This window comes from Drosophila takahashii, chromosome 2R (assembly GCF_030179915.1).
Source record: "Drosophila takahashii strain IR98-3 E-12201 chromosome 2R, DtakHiC1v2, whole genome shotgun sequence".
NCBI classification, from domain to species: domain Eukaryota; kingdom Metazoa; phylum Arthropoda; class Insecta; order Diptera; family Drosophilidae; genus Drosophila; species Drosophila takahashii.
In genome coordinates, this window is record NC_091679.1 from 23212513 (window position 1) to 23227980 (window position 15468).

The 15468-nt window shown below is 42.9% G+C and overlaps 1 protein-coding gene across 2 annotated transcripts in view; it reads right to left on the reverse strand.

The window, feature by feature from the left end:
• The window catches only part of LOC108067810 (uncharacterized), a 32139-nt gene that overhangs the window by 2499 nt on the left and 14172 nt on the right, over positions 1 to 15468 (reverse strand). The window contains exons 1-3 of one of the 2 annotated variants that reach the window (XM_070212863.1): positions 13981 to 14000; positions 12579 to 13066; positions 6362 to 8357 (exon numbers count right to left, since the gene is read on the reverse strand). In XM_070212863.1, coding sequence (XP_070068964.1) covers positions 6362 to 8357; positions 12579 to 13060 — 2478 coding nt within the window. In that variant the 5' untranslated portion in view covers positions 13061 to 13066; positions 13981 to 14000. Of the gene's footprint in view, positions 1 to 6361; positions 8358 to 12578; positions 13067 to 13980; positions 14001 to 15468 lie in introns of those variants that run through there. The other variant, XM_070212862.1, reaches the window with a different exon arrangement.

Sequence of the window (15468 nt, forward strand, 5' to 3'; positions counted from 1 at the left end):
TGATCATTTCTTTTTCTGTTCGCCCAACTACAGGCAATATTGGTTGGTAGGCAACTTGGAGTATTCAAATAGAGATAGGATAAGATTAATTTTATTTAATTTTTTAGTTATTTGTGTTAAGGAGGTAAATATAACTATCGACTATCAAAACAAGATTAATTGTAACATTAATACTGATTTAAGCGGGGCCAAAATTATAAGTACAGTTTTTACACCCAACAAAAAATTGATATGAAACGATGATCAATTTGATATTATGTGGTATCAATTTTGACTTAATATGCGTCACATCAATACCTGAAATTTACCATGTGAATATTGATTTGATATGTTTTTATTTTTGTAAGACAACTTTAAATATTTAAGACAGAGCAAGAAACGTGTTGCTTAGCGAATGTAAACTGTGTTTGGAGTTCGACCAGACACACACACAATCAAAATGAGAAATTGAAATGAACACAACTTTGCGGTACATTTTTTGCCTTCCGGCTTCTTTTCTCTCCCTTTTTGATGATTCGCTTGTCTGAGGTTAGTGATGCCGTTCAAAGTCGGGGAATACATATATATAGATGTGTATTCATTATTACCGCTGCTGTTTATCAGTCAAAGTACTGTGAAAAGGCAAGACGTAATCGGCAAAAGATGACGGGGTCGGAGGCTGCGGGGAAATTACCGCATTCCGGCATTTGCAAGTGTATTGGCTGCAAGCGATACACACGAAAAAATATAATGATGATCGATTGGATATTAAATCGTTTAAAAGCCTTAAGTTTGTACGTTGCTGAGGATTTTTTTAATCTTTAAAGTTGACATACCAAGTAATTATTGTGCGAATTGAAATATAAGGGCAGAATTCGAGATATTAGGTTTATAAGAAGAAGCAATTCCTAAATGATTGATTGGCTTCTTATTCATGTTAAGCCAACTTAAACATTAAGCAGGTATTCTAATGTATTTTTTTAAAGATCAACTTTAGATTTTTCCTAGTAAGACGGTTTGGGAGTTCATTAGCCCCGATAAAATTATTAGAGACATAATAATTAACAGGCAAATGTGATTCCCCTCAATCAAAAAATCATATTTAGATACTTTTCAACATTAATACAAAAATATTTGTGCAAAATATTTAGCAGTTTAAGTAAAATTTTTCCTGTGTACTTTACTATGTATCCACCGTGTTTGTGGGAGTTGGAGTGTAACGGTTTTATTGGCTTGCCGTGCCAAATGAAGTGCAATTGTGGTGTAAAACGCCGTGGGTGGATATGAATTGAAACTTGGGCCCCCGGAGGTGCCGGAATATCTTGCCGATTTTAGCGCCCAGGGGAGACGCCTGCCCATAAGCTAATTTGCAAATGATGCCGCACACCAACACTCTGGCGCACACCAACACTCTGGCGCACACGCAACAAATAATAAATAAATAAATTATATAAAAAACGGCCATAAATTCGGCAAAGATATGCAAAATGATGAGAAACCGACTACTGGCTGTAAATTCCCGCTCAACCCGGCCTTGAAACACATTGTATATATCGGTGCCCCCCAAATACGGGTTCAGCTATTGGGTGTGTGCTAATTTTTGAAAGAAAATCCATCGATCGGCGGCGGCTCTTTAATTTGCCGCACACGTTTTCCTCCGCTGACATTGAAAGCGCTTCTGTTTCCCCGCTGTCGCTCTGGAAGTTGGCCAAGTTTAATGTATGTTCGCTGGTACCGACGAGCAAGTACATCAGGTTTGAAAAATCACTCCAAGAGAAAACAAAATTTTAACACGTCCGCGAACAACTGGCCGACCGTCGTAATCTCCGCCGGGCGGGGAATCCGTATTTTTGCTCACGTCGCGGCAATGGAAATTCACCTGACTGCAATTCGGATTGTCTACCTAGAAGAGATATCTTGTACTTTGCGTTATCTGCAGACACGAGAGTCTAGGTATTTTCCCCGGCACTTGCACATTTTTGTCTTGGTTTATTTTCAGCTCATTCCAGCACGATGGAATTCTATAAGTTAAAGTTTGGGTATACTTTTCCTATTACAAAAAAAGTTCAATTATTTGGGCAGAATTGATAACAAAACTTGTTAAATCTGACCTTGATCTATAGTATAGATTCTATATTGCCATTAATATGATGTTTTCAGGTTATAATAAGGTACAAATATTTGCCCACATCTAATTTCGATAGGAAATATTTAAAGTTCGTTTCGTGTGTACCATTTTTTCGGGGACTTTTCACTGATCCATTGTTTTCGGCACTAATCCCTGATCCATTTGCGCCGAGCTGAAGTCAACAACTGATCCGCCGTCTGGCCCAATACCAGGTGAATGTCTTCATGGGGGGCACTTCTACACATATTAGTTTTGTTTTGTCTTCGCCAATTAACGGGCATATGCTAACTCGAGTAAAGTGTGGCAATAAGTCCACGAGTCGCGAGCCTGAGTCGCGGATTTAATTCAATTTAAAAGTGTGTGCAAACATTTATGCAATTGCAAATGAATTTTCTTCTTTCGCCTGCTCCGCGTTTTTGCACCGCTTTGCAGTGGTGAAATTGCAATTGGAGGCTGGCTGGTTGAGTCACCACCACCACTACCACCAGCAACACCACCACCGGAGGGGGCGGCTGCGCCTCTGGGTGGGCGTGGCAGAATTGCGAAATTCAGGTGGCAGTGGCAGTCTAATTAGTCGCTGCCTTTCCCTCGGCGCACACGGCGTATGGGCAATAGGTGGAAATTTGATACCATAATTGCGGGCAGTGCCGCAGCTTCCGTGGAAGCAATACCCCTGGGCCACTAACGGCCACTAGTCATTTATATAAACCCGAAGAGACCCCCAAGGTGGTCAGTGCACAGAGAGAAAAGAGATCAGTGATCAATCCAGTGTTTTTGGAAGGTCAATTTGATCAGTTTGAAAGATAATCTGTATCTGCCTGTATCTTAATAATTATATTTTCTAAATTCTAAGGAGGTCATTTTTTGGTTATACTAAATGAACACTAAACACTTGGAATATTTAAAAAAAAATCACTTTTGATAATATAAGGAAAACTAACTATCCCTAAATAAAAATTATTGATTTATTAAAAAAATTAGATTCGATTAATAATAAATAAGTTCCGTTAAAAAAATCCCTATAAAAGAATTTTAAATTTTCTGACAATTACCAAGAAAATTAACTTTATTCTCAGAATATTAAAAATAGCTTTAAATTAGATTAGCCTTTCCCCTATTTTTTCCGAGTGAGAACCTCAATTTAAAGGCCCGAGTGACAGCCTCCCCATGCAAAATGGCAACCGAAGAAGGTTGACAACTCCATGACCAGCGACTGCTCTTGAGGCCTGCCCCCCAAATGGAATCCGCCATAACCCAGTTAACGATTGGGTGGTGGTGGTGCGGTGGCAACTGCCCACTGCAAACTGTCCACTGGTGGTAAGCGTGGTTGCGATTCCGATTGCAACACTTTGTGGCAGCTAAAACGCGTGCAGCTTTTGGACCAGATCGCCTTACATCTCTCTGCGTTTTCAGTTTCGTTTCATTTTCATTTTCAGTTTCGGTTTCGATTTCGTTTTGGCATTCATGACAGCAAACCCGTTTAGTTTTCGGTTTCGTTTCGTTTGCTGCCGGCCAATTGCCGTGGGACGAGTTTCGAGCGGGCTTTTGCTTTTGCTTTTGAGGAGGTCCCCACTTCAGGATGGGGCGGCTACTCTTTTTTGCGGAATTTCGCGAACGTCCTTAAAGGTCACCCGAGTTGTAGGGCAACTTCTTGCCACTTGTTGCATGCCCTGACGCCTTATTGGCTTTCGGCCGGTTATCGTGGCCACAATCGATGGCCAGTTGGCCAAGATGAGGCGGCCAAGCTGCCACTGCGGCCGCCGTCTTAACGGAATTTAAAGGTTAACTGGTACAGTATCGCTTAACCGTATTTTTCGCACGATTGCCCCACTCAGGCGCTCAAGTTCAAATCGCCCGCGATAGATCGACTATCTGCTATCTGCTCCGCAAAGGTGAATAAACCTGGCCGAAAGTGAAAACTCATTGGGATGCCGGGCGTGAGCTCGGCGATTGACGGCGTTTGAATGCTGGCCAGAATCGGTCGAAACGCGGCTGCGGATATTGCATAAGCCGCTGACCGAAAACGGAAGGCGTAGAACGGAAGCCAAAATTGGTAACGGAATTTTAAGAGTCTAAAGAATATAATTCTTGAGGGCATATTGAACAGTAAAATACTCTTTAAAATATAAAGTGTGTAGTTTACAATTCGGACTTGATATGCGGCATCTCAATTTGATATGGTCTAAATCTAAAAAATTTCAAATATTTCTCCCTCCCACTCATGTACCTTTGAGCGCTATTTCTCTCGCTCTATTTCGAACTGAGAGAGTTTTTTCTTCTCGAACTCCGAGAGAGAGATTTTCGAATTTACCAACATTTCATGGTAAAAACGATACGCATATTTATTTTACCATGCGCATATCGGTTTGATCCCGGAATGTTTTTTTTTCTGTGGCGTAATAATTTGATTCTCATTTTGTATGACAGCAGTCATGAACTTGCATTGGCTTTGTGATTAATTGAATTTGGAATGACAAATGTAATATCTAGTTTAGTTAAGAGTTCCGTTGATATGGTTATTTGTTTCCCAATGTAATTGCTCTCGAATTGCAGTCACTTATCGGCATTATGACTTAATCTGGCTCCTAAACTGAAGAGCCATTAGTAGGCTCTTGGGAGTCGGCGAGGCAAGGCAATGCAATCGATCTGACAGCTGTTTGGTTTGGAGGGGGACCAGCATTAGATGAAATTATCGAGATCTTTGGCTGAGAAAGGGGAACAGTAGCCGGGCAGATCCATTAATCAATCGGCCGCTTCGCAGGGGCCCTGACTCTGTGGCTAAATGGATGCTATCGACTTTATAGATGGCAGCGCCTGGCGCATAATAAACTCTGACGTGGGGAATGACGTGGCTCGAGTTCTGGCGAAAAGCGCGCGGGTGTTGGCATTACCGAGCTCACGATGCTACCAAAATGGCCAAGATGGCATTGCGGCCAAGGATGAGGCTGAGCAGCGACTATGGTTGCACGAACCAGCTTAGAATGCGAAGTGGCTGAGGAATTGGCCGAGGAATTGACCAGCTTAATGAGCTAAGGGCAAGAAGCCTCTGAAGCCATGCAAATCGCAGCATGAACTTGAGATGGTTTGCTCGATTGTTCAATTTTCATTGGGCTAGCCGACCTTGGGCTGCAACTTGGCTGGGTTGCAATTAGCTGGAGCATTAATCATACGCCTCGTTGGCCCGGCCGGATCATAATTATCTCTGCAAGCGGCAGCTGATCTAAATACGGCTATATTTCGAAACACACTTGACCCAAACTTTGCTAATGATATATAATTTATATTCGAGCCAAGGAAAACAAAAGTCTATCACTCATTCGGTGTTCATCTCCATTTTAAAGGATTACTCACTTAGTTGACTTAACACAAGGATTTGCTTTTCAACAGCATACTGAACGTTTTTTAACAAGACCGAAATGAATTTATTTTTTAAGTTTCAGTTTAATTAATTCAGTGAACGGAAGTGGATATTGTTGGCATAGAATCCCATTGAAATGCAAATCGAATTAAATTATCGTTAATTAATTCACTCGTTACGGAGTGAATTGAATCGTGGAATTATTATGCGATTGCATGAATCTCAGCCAAACTAAAGTGAATGCTCATCCACCGAATTATCTATCGAGATAAATATTTATTGTGCTTGACGCTAAGAATGTAATGATAAAGGGAAGATTGTTTTTATTGCACTTTTTTTTTATACGAACTTTGAGATAGATACAGTTCTCTCAATAAATTAAAATGTTTCTCAGAAATTTTAAATTCAAGACCCTAATTTCATTAATTATTTTCTATTTCATGTTAAATTATTTAAAAGTCTTAAAGTAACAGTTCTTTCATGACTTATGGCGATGAATAACGATTAAGGAATGATAAAGTAAATATTAAAAGTTATAACTGGCAAAGTTTTAACAGGTGACTGGCAAATATAAATTAAAATCAAATCATTGAAATTTAAAGGAGATATAATATTAATATTTAATTTAATATTACTATGTTCAAATTAATTTTGTATGCTTGTTTAGTACCCTTTACTTAAAAATGTTGCTGCATCTTTAAAAAGTGAGATTTTTGTGTTGCCTTATTACTGTTTTTAAAATATTTAAGCCCTCTGCCCAAACAGGGATGTAATTAAATGAATGTCTGAAAATATAAATATTTGCCAAGTAACTTTTTATGATCCTCCCAAATTGCAGTTGATGTTCACTTAACCACCATTTCCCGGGCCACCCCGATGCAATAAACAGTACTCACATAGGACAGAGTGGGCTGGGCACTGCTGATGACCAGTTCGCCTCCACTTCGCTGCTTTCCGAGGAGTGACTGATGGAGCCGGTTGGTGCCGTAGTACATCTCCCAAATGCTCGGCTTCTTGCGGTGCCACTCGGCAATGCTCTCCCGTTCCCGCTCCCGATCTGCCTTGTGCCCACCAGCTCCGTCGACCGCCATGGCTCCGCTGAATCCCTGACTGCTACTGGCCGCCGCCAGGATGGGCTTGTGGAAGGTGAGATTCCGCTGCATTTGCGTTACAACAGTGGTGGTTGCGTTGGCCATGCCCGGATGCAGGGCCTCGAGCTCCAGCTGCGGCGTGGAGGCGGGCGAGGGCGTGGCACTGCGCGACAGACTGGTGGTGGTCACCTCCGATTCCACATAGCACTCGGCGGCGGGGAAGATCTCCGCTATGGACTTGCGCTTCATCTTGAAGTTGGGATCGCTGGCACATCGAATGGTCATGATCTGTTCGCGGACGCTGAGCGGTCTGCCGCTGGCGGAGATTAGCACACCGTCGCGTACCGCTTCGTAGGCGTTCAGCTGGAGATCGGCGCAACTGCGTCTGCGTTCCAGGGCGTTCTGCAGGCGGACCACGTGCTGCTGGCGACCCAGGCCGCTGCACAGCTGGCGCAGCTCGAGCTCACTGTGCTGGTTCATGCGCTGCAGGTAGGACTCCAGCTCGTGCTTCAGCGTGTGGATCATGCCCTCCAGCTCCTTGGGCACATCCGAGGGCGGGGTGCTGGCGGGTGTGGGCGAGGGCGTGGCACGCGACAGGAGGCGGATCTTATCACGGACATCCTCCAGCAGCTCACGGGTGTTTTGGAAATGCAGCTGATCCTCATAGCGCTTGGCATACGTCTCCTCGGCCACGCCCACTCCAGGTCCGCCCCCCGTTCCGCCCCGCTCGCTCTCCAGGCGATAGGCATCCTCGGGACAGGAGTTGATGTACTTGGCGCACTTGTAGTTGTTCTCCGCCAGCTGTTCGTCGTTCAGAAAGCTGGGATTGTCGATGCCCCGATGCCCCACGTTGGGCGCCAAAAGGAAGGCGTCTAGATCAATGTCCAGCAATGAATCATCCACCAGTTGCTCTTGCTGCTGCTGCTGCTCCATGATGGTGGGCAGCTGGTTGTAGGCCCGCAGCTTCTCTCCAATATCCAGGGCATGGCTCGGTGGTTCCGTGGCTCTTCCCCCGGCTGCCTGCATAAAGCTCACTATATGCTCCTGGGCATACAGGCAGGGAAAGGTCTTCAGGTGGCGGTCCAGATTCTCGATGCTCGTCTCCAGGATGCGCAGCTTGCTGCTGTAGTGCTGCATCCCCTCGGCCGCCTGGGCATTTGATTGGGTTTGATGATGGTCATTCGATACGGCAGCAGCTCCAGCTGCATCTTGCATGTCCGAGCGCTGACTCTTCACTGCGGACAACTTTTCAGCGGAGCTTTCGGGTGGGTCCGTCGATGGCAGTGGCACCTCCTGGGGAGCCGCCACTTTCGTTGGCAGCTGGAGCGGCGGTCGCAATCGCTGCCTGGCGGCCACACTCTTGATCTTCTCCTGGACATCGATGACCGGTTCGCAGTAGATGTGCTCGTCCAGCGAGTAAGTGGAGCACACATTGGAGCTGTAATAACCGGACGATCCGCTTTTGTCCGTCGAATAGTGTGAGCCCCCCGTCTCAGCCGCCTGTGCCTGTGTTGCTGCTGCTGCAGCAGATGTTGCTGCCGCTGCAGATGTTGCTGCTGCTGTTGTCGATGTTGCTGCTGCTGCGAGTGGCAGCCCGGAATCCGCGGAATGCGTGCTGCTGACATTGGAGGCAATCGAGCACTTCTTGCTGCGCTCCCCCACTCCGTTGGTGGTGGTGGTCACCTCCAGCTGTTGGTCGTGACCAATTGCATTCCCCATTCCATTGCCCAGTCCATTCTTCAATGGCATTGGAGCTGCTGCCGTGGATGTGGACGATGGCGAGGCTGATGTTGTCGCTGAGCTGCAATGAGAGCGGGAAAAGCGAGAGAAAGAGCCATGAAAATCGGTGAAAAACACTCGGACGAAAGGGAAACCTGACGTTGGAAAGTGGTTTTTGTTGGTTTTTCGCAATCGCCGTTTTGTTTATGCGTCGCCAACTGGGAAATGGCAAAAGTACAATGGGCATAGAACGATTTTTGGACCAAAAAATTTGCAAACTTAAAAAAGTAGCTGACATTTGAAAGAAAACTGTTTGCGTCATTTCTCTTTGAAATCCTTCAAATGAAATGTTTCTTCGTTTAAGCTAAATCAACTTATTTTAAACACATGCCATCTTAATTTTGTCGATTTTTGTATTTTTTTTGTAACAAAAACTTTTTAGTGACTTATTTCCATTCCACGGTGTAAGCGCTTAAAAACTTTACAGCCGAAGGCGAAAACTGGTTAACTGGGTTAGTCGCTTTGTTTACGTTTTTCATTTTTTCTCGGCCAACTGAGATGCAAATATCGAAAGTGTACTGGACTGGGATTCCCCGCAGAATGTCTCCCGGATGTCCAAAAAATACTTATTCTGTGCAATCACATTTAGTTCTTACTACACATATAACCAAACATTTGAAAGCGTGTTTTATAAATTCAGCATCAACATACAAATTCGATTTCAATTCAAATAAACTCGTTCTAAACAGGATTTCGGCTTCAGTTACTGTTGCAATTCGGTTAGCTTTCGGTTTGTTTGATTTTTGTCTGTTTTTCGGCTTTATTTTGCTGCCTAACTGTAAAGTTAGGCATGCAAGTGAAGTCTACTGCTTTGAGTCACTTTTGGCTGAATTTATCGTTTTCGTTTTTCTCTGCCAGCATGTGTGTGTCTAAGTTTGGGCCAACTTTTTGGTGAACCATGAAATTCGCCGGTGCCTGATGACTTGGGCAAAGGATGGTGAGAGGTGGCTGGCTAAGTGCAGCGAAATGAAATGGAAACTTAATTGAATGGAACGGAAGCTTCCCACTGCGGAGGGCACTTCACCGAACTCTTCACAGATGGCTACCGAAATTTATGGGGGACTGGCTATTTTCCATCTTTTGCGGATATCTTAGAGTTCCATTGTAGCAGAGTCAAAAAAAATTGAATTTCTCCAACTTAAAGTAGTCTAATCTCTTATTTGAACTCTTTCTTTTAAGTTAGATTAGATTTTAGACCCTCTCAGGCTGTTTGCCAATAATATAATCTTTATAAAAATATAGAGTTATCTGTAAACCTTTAAATCTTCATGGTCGATCCACATTAGTAGCTTGACTCACTTATTAATCACAGCCTCAGATCCTTATCTCTTGTGGATTTTCGAATTAATTAATATTGAGTTATCTTTTCACTTTCAATTCACTATCATCAATCAATTGAGCAATTTCCACTAATCCTACATTTTTAAATATTTTGAAATATGTTAAACATTTAAACCATTGCCATTCGAATATATGGTCAATATTTATTTTACCAAATCTAAATCTGGTCCCGAGGGATTTTTTTTCTTAAAAGCCCCACTGATTGATTGCTCCTTCGCTCAAGTATTATTATTCGAAATTCTAATCGCACGGCATTTGCATTTTCTCTGGGGCAGATTTGCATTTTTGACCGCTTGGCGCCAGTGGCATTGCTTTAATAACTCACTTACGATCGGTAACAAGTCCCAGATTCGGTTCTCTATGCACTCGGCGTTTGGCACTAGGTCAGCGCTGGCTTTTGGCCAAACGGAATGAGTGCTGAAAGTTGCGTAATAACGGTTGTTGCTACCAGATATTGTTGCTGCAGCTTTTCGGCCTGTTCTTGTATGGTAAGTCGGTGCGTTACGCACCCAAAAATTTATAAGTTTCGGTCAGTGGCGACGTCGACTGGCGAGTGTTACTATGTATATTTTTTTGGATTTTGGTGGCGCGGCTACCGATGCGTAGTGGCAACAGGCCATAGATATCGCACCAACAGAAGCGGCAAGGTTACCTTTTGGCTCATGAAATATTTTGCAATCTTGGGCCACAGGTATATATGTTTATTTTGTTTGTTCGAACTGTGTTAATTAAAATGTTCAGCCTCGTTTGCATGCACGGAACACTGGTGGACCGGCGGACAAGCGAATTTGGCGGACAAGCGACCTAGCGGACATGCGGACATACGGACAAGTATTATAGACCGTTAGCAAACACTATCGTGTGGCCGCTAATTGTTGTTGACTGCTTGCCAAGACAAATTACAGGCGACTGGAAATTCGGCATCTAAGTCGCGATCTGGCCGTCTATCAATTGCAAATCAATCAATGGGCCAGCGCGTTTTTATTGCAGCGATTATATCGCCGATTTCGCACATGCTTAACGCTCAAGATGGATGTGGTCGGTTGGATTGGCTAAACGCCTAAGCGACCTTGGCATAAGCCAGAGATATAACGATGGCCTAGGCGGTCTCAAAAATTGAATACAAATTAGCGACGAGTATCAACAATTGATCGCCTAGCCGTCTAACTGCATTGATGGGGGCTAATGGGACAATGGAATCGCACTTGGCCAAGGTCGCGATGGAAGAGCTACTGTGCGAAATCCACTCCCCACCGGGTTTTATCATAGTTAGCATGCGTGAGAAGTTAACGCAAAATAAGTATAGTACCAACGCCGATTGAATCGCAAATCGATTTGGGTTCGCTAAAGGGCGGGCACTATATATACGCATGAGTGTGATATGACCTTGACGGGAAACTCACTCGCTCTTTCCTTGATCCGCTGCGAATCGTTTTGCTATTTTGACAGCATAGCCGCCGATTATCTTATCATGGCTATCGTGGCAGTGCCTGATTTCCATATTCTGCCCCATGCAATGACCAAAATAGCTGAAACAAGTTGGAAACCGAAACTATCTGCCAATTAATTGAAATTGCTGTCAATACACGGCACGACTTAATGCATATGCATACTCATATATATCTGTGCTCAAGTATTTATTTTGTATTTTTGATAAATATTTCAAACCAAAACGGGCTCTCAGCTCGTGACCTTCGGCGACTCGAAGATCATGTGGTGCTGGTGGCTTCTTTAATTTCAATTAATAAACGTAATTGTTGCAGCTGTCTGCAGTTGCTGCTGCTGCTGCTGCTTTTGCGGCGATGACCGCCGTCAAGTGTTTGCCAAGCTTCTCTAAAAACAACAAGATATATGCACTTATGTATGTGCATTGTACATATACGAGTATATGAGGAGAAAAAGAGGTGAAGGCTGACAACAGGCGCCAAAAACCGCATTGCTCGATGCAGCAGCCACGGCAGCAGCAACTTGAACTTCGCTGCCACTGCAGACATGATTTACATAGTCGCTGTGGCAGCAACAGGTTGCCTCTGCCCCTGCCCCCGCCCCTGCCCATCGACTCTGGGCATCCGATCTCAGAACCATCTCTGGCAATCATAATCCCCATTTGGGGCAACACTCCGCCGCTGATTGCTATCCGGCTTAATGCCGCGCTAATTGGCTCGCAACAACATAATTACAAAATATCGCTGGCTGCTGCTCAAGTGGCTGGAACCGTGAAGTGTTGCGTCCGTAATTGCATTAACAACAAATAGGGTTTCCGATCTGCGACGGTCGTGCCTTTTCTGGGGTTTTCTCTCTCCGTTCCGAGCCCCCCACCCCTTAAGTCAAGGTCGCTATGGAAGCGCTGAAGGTCGCTGCACGGCGATGGGTATCCATACCTGAACCTTTAATTTGGTGCACATTTTAAGGCCTTATACTTTGACTTTGGGTATTGGAGCTCTGCTAATAAATATTATATAATTTACTAAAGATTTCTAGGAGGCTGGATTTAAAAAGATTCTTAATGCGATATCGGGGTTAACAAATTCCACTTTCTGTGAGAATCCAAGTCAATTATTGTTTATTTAATAAGCAAAGAATTGAAAAATTAAATCAGGTGTTAGAAAAGTCAAAAACATTTGACTACCTCTTCATTTTAAAATTACTGCAAAAGAAGTAAACGAAAAATATATTTTAGAATATAAATTTTTCTTTCAGTTAATGGAAAAAATGTTTTAAAACAAGTTGAAGAAAAACAAAATAAAGAGTACCAAACATGTTCTTGTATTAAAAGGAGAAATTAAGTGAGTACTAAATATTAGTAGATAATTCTGACAAAGGACTAATATTGTGTATATAATCATAATCTTGGTACTCAAAATAAGAATCTAGTCATTTTTTATATTTTTCTGTGCATTACCTTTGATACTTAAGCATGGCTCGTGGAAGAAGAAAATTTTCGCTGCTGCTTTTCGTAGACGATTTGGTTGGATTTGGACCTCCTCCACTTGGAGCCGCTCCGCTTGCGGCTTCTTCTGCTGGCAAACCCACTCCAGCTCCTCCGTTTCGAGCAAAAAAGGCTCCCAGGCGTTGCAGATAGGCGAACTTATTAGCCCCACCAGGATCTTTGGCCGCGGAGTAGCTCCTGGTGCTGCTGCTCCGACTGCTGCTGCTCCCGTTTCCGCTTTGGCTCCTGCTCCTGCTCTGACTCGTATTCGTATCCCCCGTCTCGTCGTCCTCCTCCTCGTAGGGCAGCACCTCGATTGCATCGAAGTCGTAGGAGTTGAAGTAGGCTTGCTCCCGGGTCCGCTTCACCTGGGCCGCCTCTGTCACGTGATCGGCGGATATATCCGTGGCTGTTTTCTTGCTCGCCGTGCCCGGCGAACTTTTGCAAATGGGCATAGTAGTCTGTAGGTAGGAATAATTTAATTAAATAGAGATTTTTAGATAAATCAAACAATAAAACAGTAAACGGTAAGAATGTCTGATTAATAAGGGTTATTTTCTCAAGAAATTAGGAAATGTTAATGTTTGAATGAGTTTCAAAATGTATAACATTTTTTAATTCGTTTGTTTTTTTTGTCTATCTAGTATTAGAAAAAACTTGGTTTTAATAAGGTTTTAATTATTTAGAATTTCATAATATTTGCACCCAAAACCGATTAAACGACGATCAATTTAATATTATGTGGTATCAATTTTGACTTGATATGCGACATATCAATTCGATATGCTCGAAATGTAAGCGGCGTGTTCTAAGGAGATTTCAAATGTGTCATTCTCCCTATTACGATCTTTTTCGAATTGAGAGAATTAGTTCTTCAAGCCCCCCTTCACGTAATTAAATACTCTTTCTGGGAATTGCCTGTTAAAAACGATATGAGTATAACTACACCCAAAAAAAAATGATCATAGAAAGTAAACTATTTCTACATTAAAAGTAAACTATTGAGTGTCAAAAATTTCTCGATACTCTGAGTATTAAACTAATGGACTTCGAAAGTATAAAAATGAAACTTTCGAAGTTGTCAAGTTTAAACTAACGAGTATACAGTTTATACTCACTCAGTGTACTGAAATTTAGGCTGCTAGTTTATTTTGTATACTATTTAGTATAATGCCAGTATAAATATTATACCCCGTATTAAAGAGACAAAATTCAAAAAAAGTTATTATGTACTTTTCATATATTATTACAAATATTTTTTACATTTTTATAAATTACTGAAGGTAATTTTAAATTTAACAAATAAACATAAATACAATACATGTACAAAATATGTACGTATGTATGCATATTTGGGCAAATGCAGCCGTTTTACCGCTTATGTCGCTGATCATCTCCAGAGTGAACGCCGTCCAGATGAATACCGAAGCTTGGTCGAGGACGCTGATATTGAAGTTAACATTGCGCTGGCCGCGGTCAGAAAAAATGCAAGCCAATTGCAAGATCCTTAGTTTCCCGGCATCTGGAGCGCAATTCAAGGTGGTGTCAGTAAAAAGAAAAGAATTTACTCATTAGTTGTGCACTAAGGCGCAATTTTAATGTACTTACATTTCAAATAAGCCCAAAATAAGCAAATATTAAAATTTTCACAAGTAATTTTCACAAACAAACCTTAAACAGACCGCAGCGTCGTTTACAAAATACACTAATGTAAAACCCTTAAAATACTAACGCGTCCGAATAGCATTAAAAAGCGGTAACACTTTTTCTGTTCGAAATGTCCAGGTTCCAAACCAGAGCATCCTGGCCTCACACCAGGAACGAAAATAGAAACTTCGGTATAGAAATTAAACTCAGGGCATAAACTTAACACTATTTAGTCTTAACCTAACACTATTGAGTCTGCTCCCTACATTATTTAGTTTTGAATTAATACTGACAGTTTGATACTAGCTGTAGTATACTTTTAATACAACGCTCATTAAATGTAAACTTTCGGATTTTTTTTTGGGTGTACAGAAATTGTCCACGCGCATATCCATATGATCCCGCCGTTTTATTATTGTGCGGCCTAGAAGGTTGTATAATTTTGTGTTACTTCGGAATAGATTTAATAAAAACCGTACGAATAAGTTAACGCTAAGGTGGCGTTTTTAAATGTGTGCGTGTTTGTTTTAGAGAGCTTTATTTTCGTTCACAACAAAAGCAGGAGCTTGCACAACTTAACGCTCTGGCGTTTACGGCTCTCCACCAGCGGCGCCTCCAATGCATCCGCTTTGGCCAACTGGAGCTGCAACTGGAAGTGGAACTGGTTTGGCGCTCGCAAAGAATCCACTTCGTGGCCACGATGCAGTGGCAGTCTGTCGGGGTGATGTTGATGCAAGCGTTTTTGCCTCGCTCATGACTTTGCATTAATTAGCCAAAAAGGGTTTTGCGCAATTGCATAATTTTTCTGCAACGCGTGTTCACTCCCCCCTCTTGGTCATAATTTATGGTAACGTGGCTAAATGCCAACAGATAGCACACCCCCAAAACTGATGATGCACCCAAATGCATTTACCTGAAAGCAGTGTCTGGCTGAGATGGGCAGTTATGTGTGTGATCGATAGATAAGTGCAGCATGCTGACAGCTTCATCATCGCCGCCAAAGCAGCCAAAAGTGGCCGGTTGGCTCATCGTCGGCGAATAGGTTCCGCGTTATCGACAAAGAGCTGACGAGGCTGCGGTTTCAGTTTCAGTTGCCGGTGTGGCAATCAGCCATTTTTATGCCACACAGATTGCAGACCTCGCAGAAAGCATTAAATGATACGGCCCACCCGCCAATAGTGCAAATTATTGCCTACCTCTGCAAGCTGCCCAATTG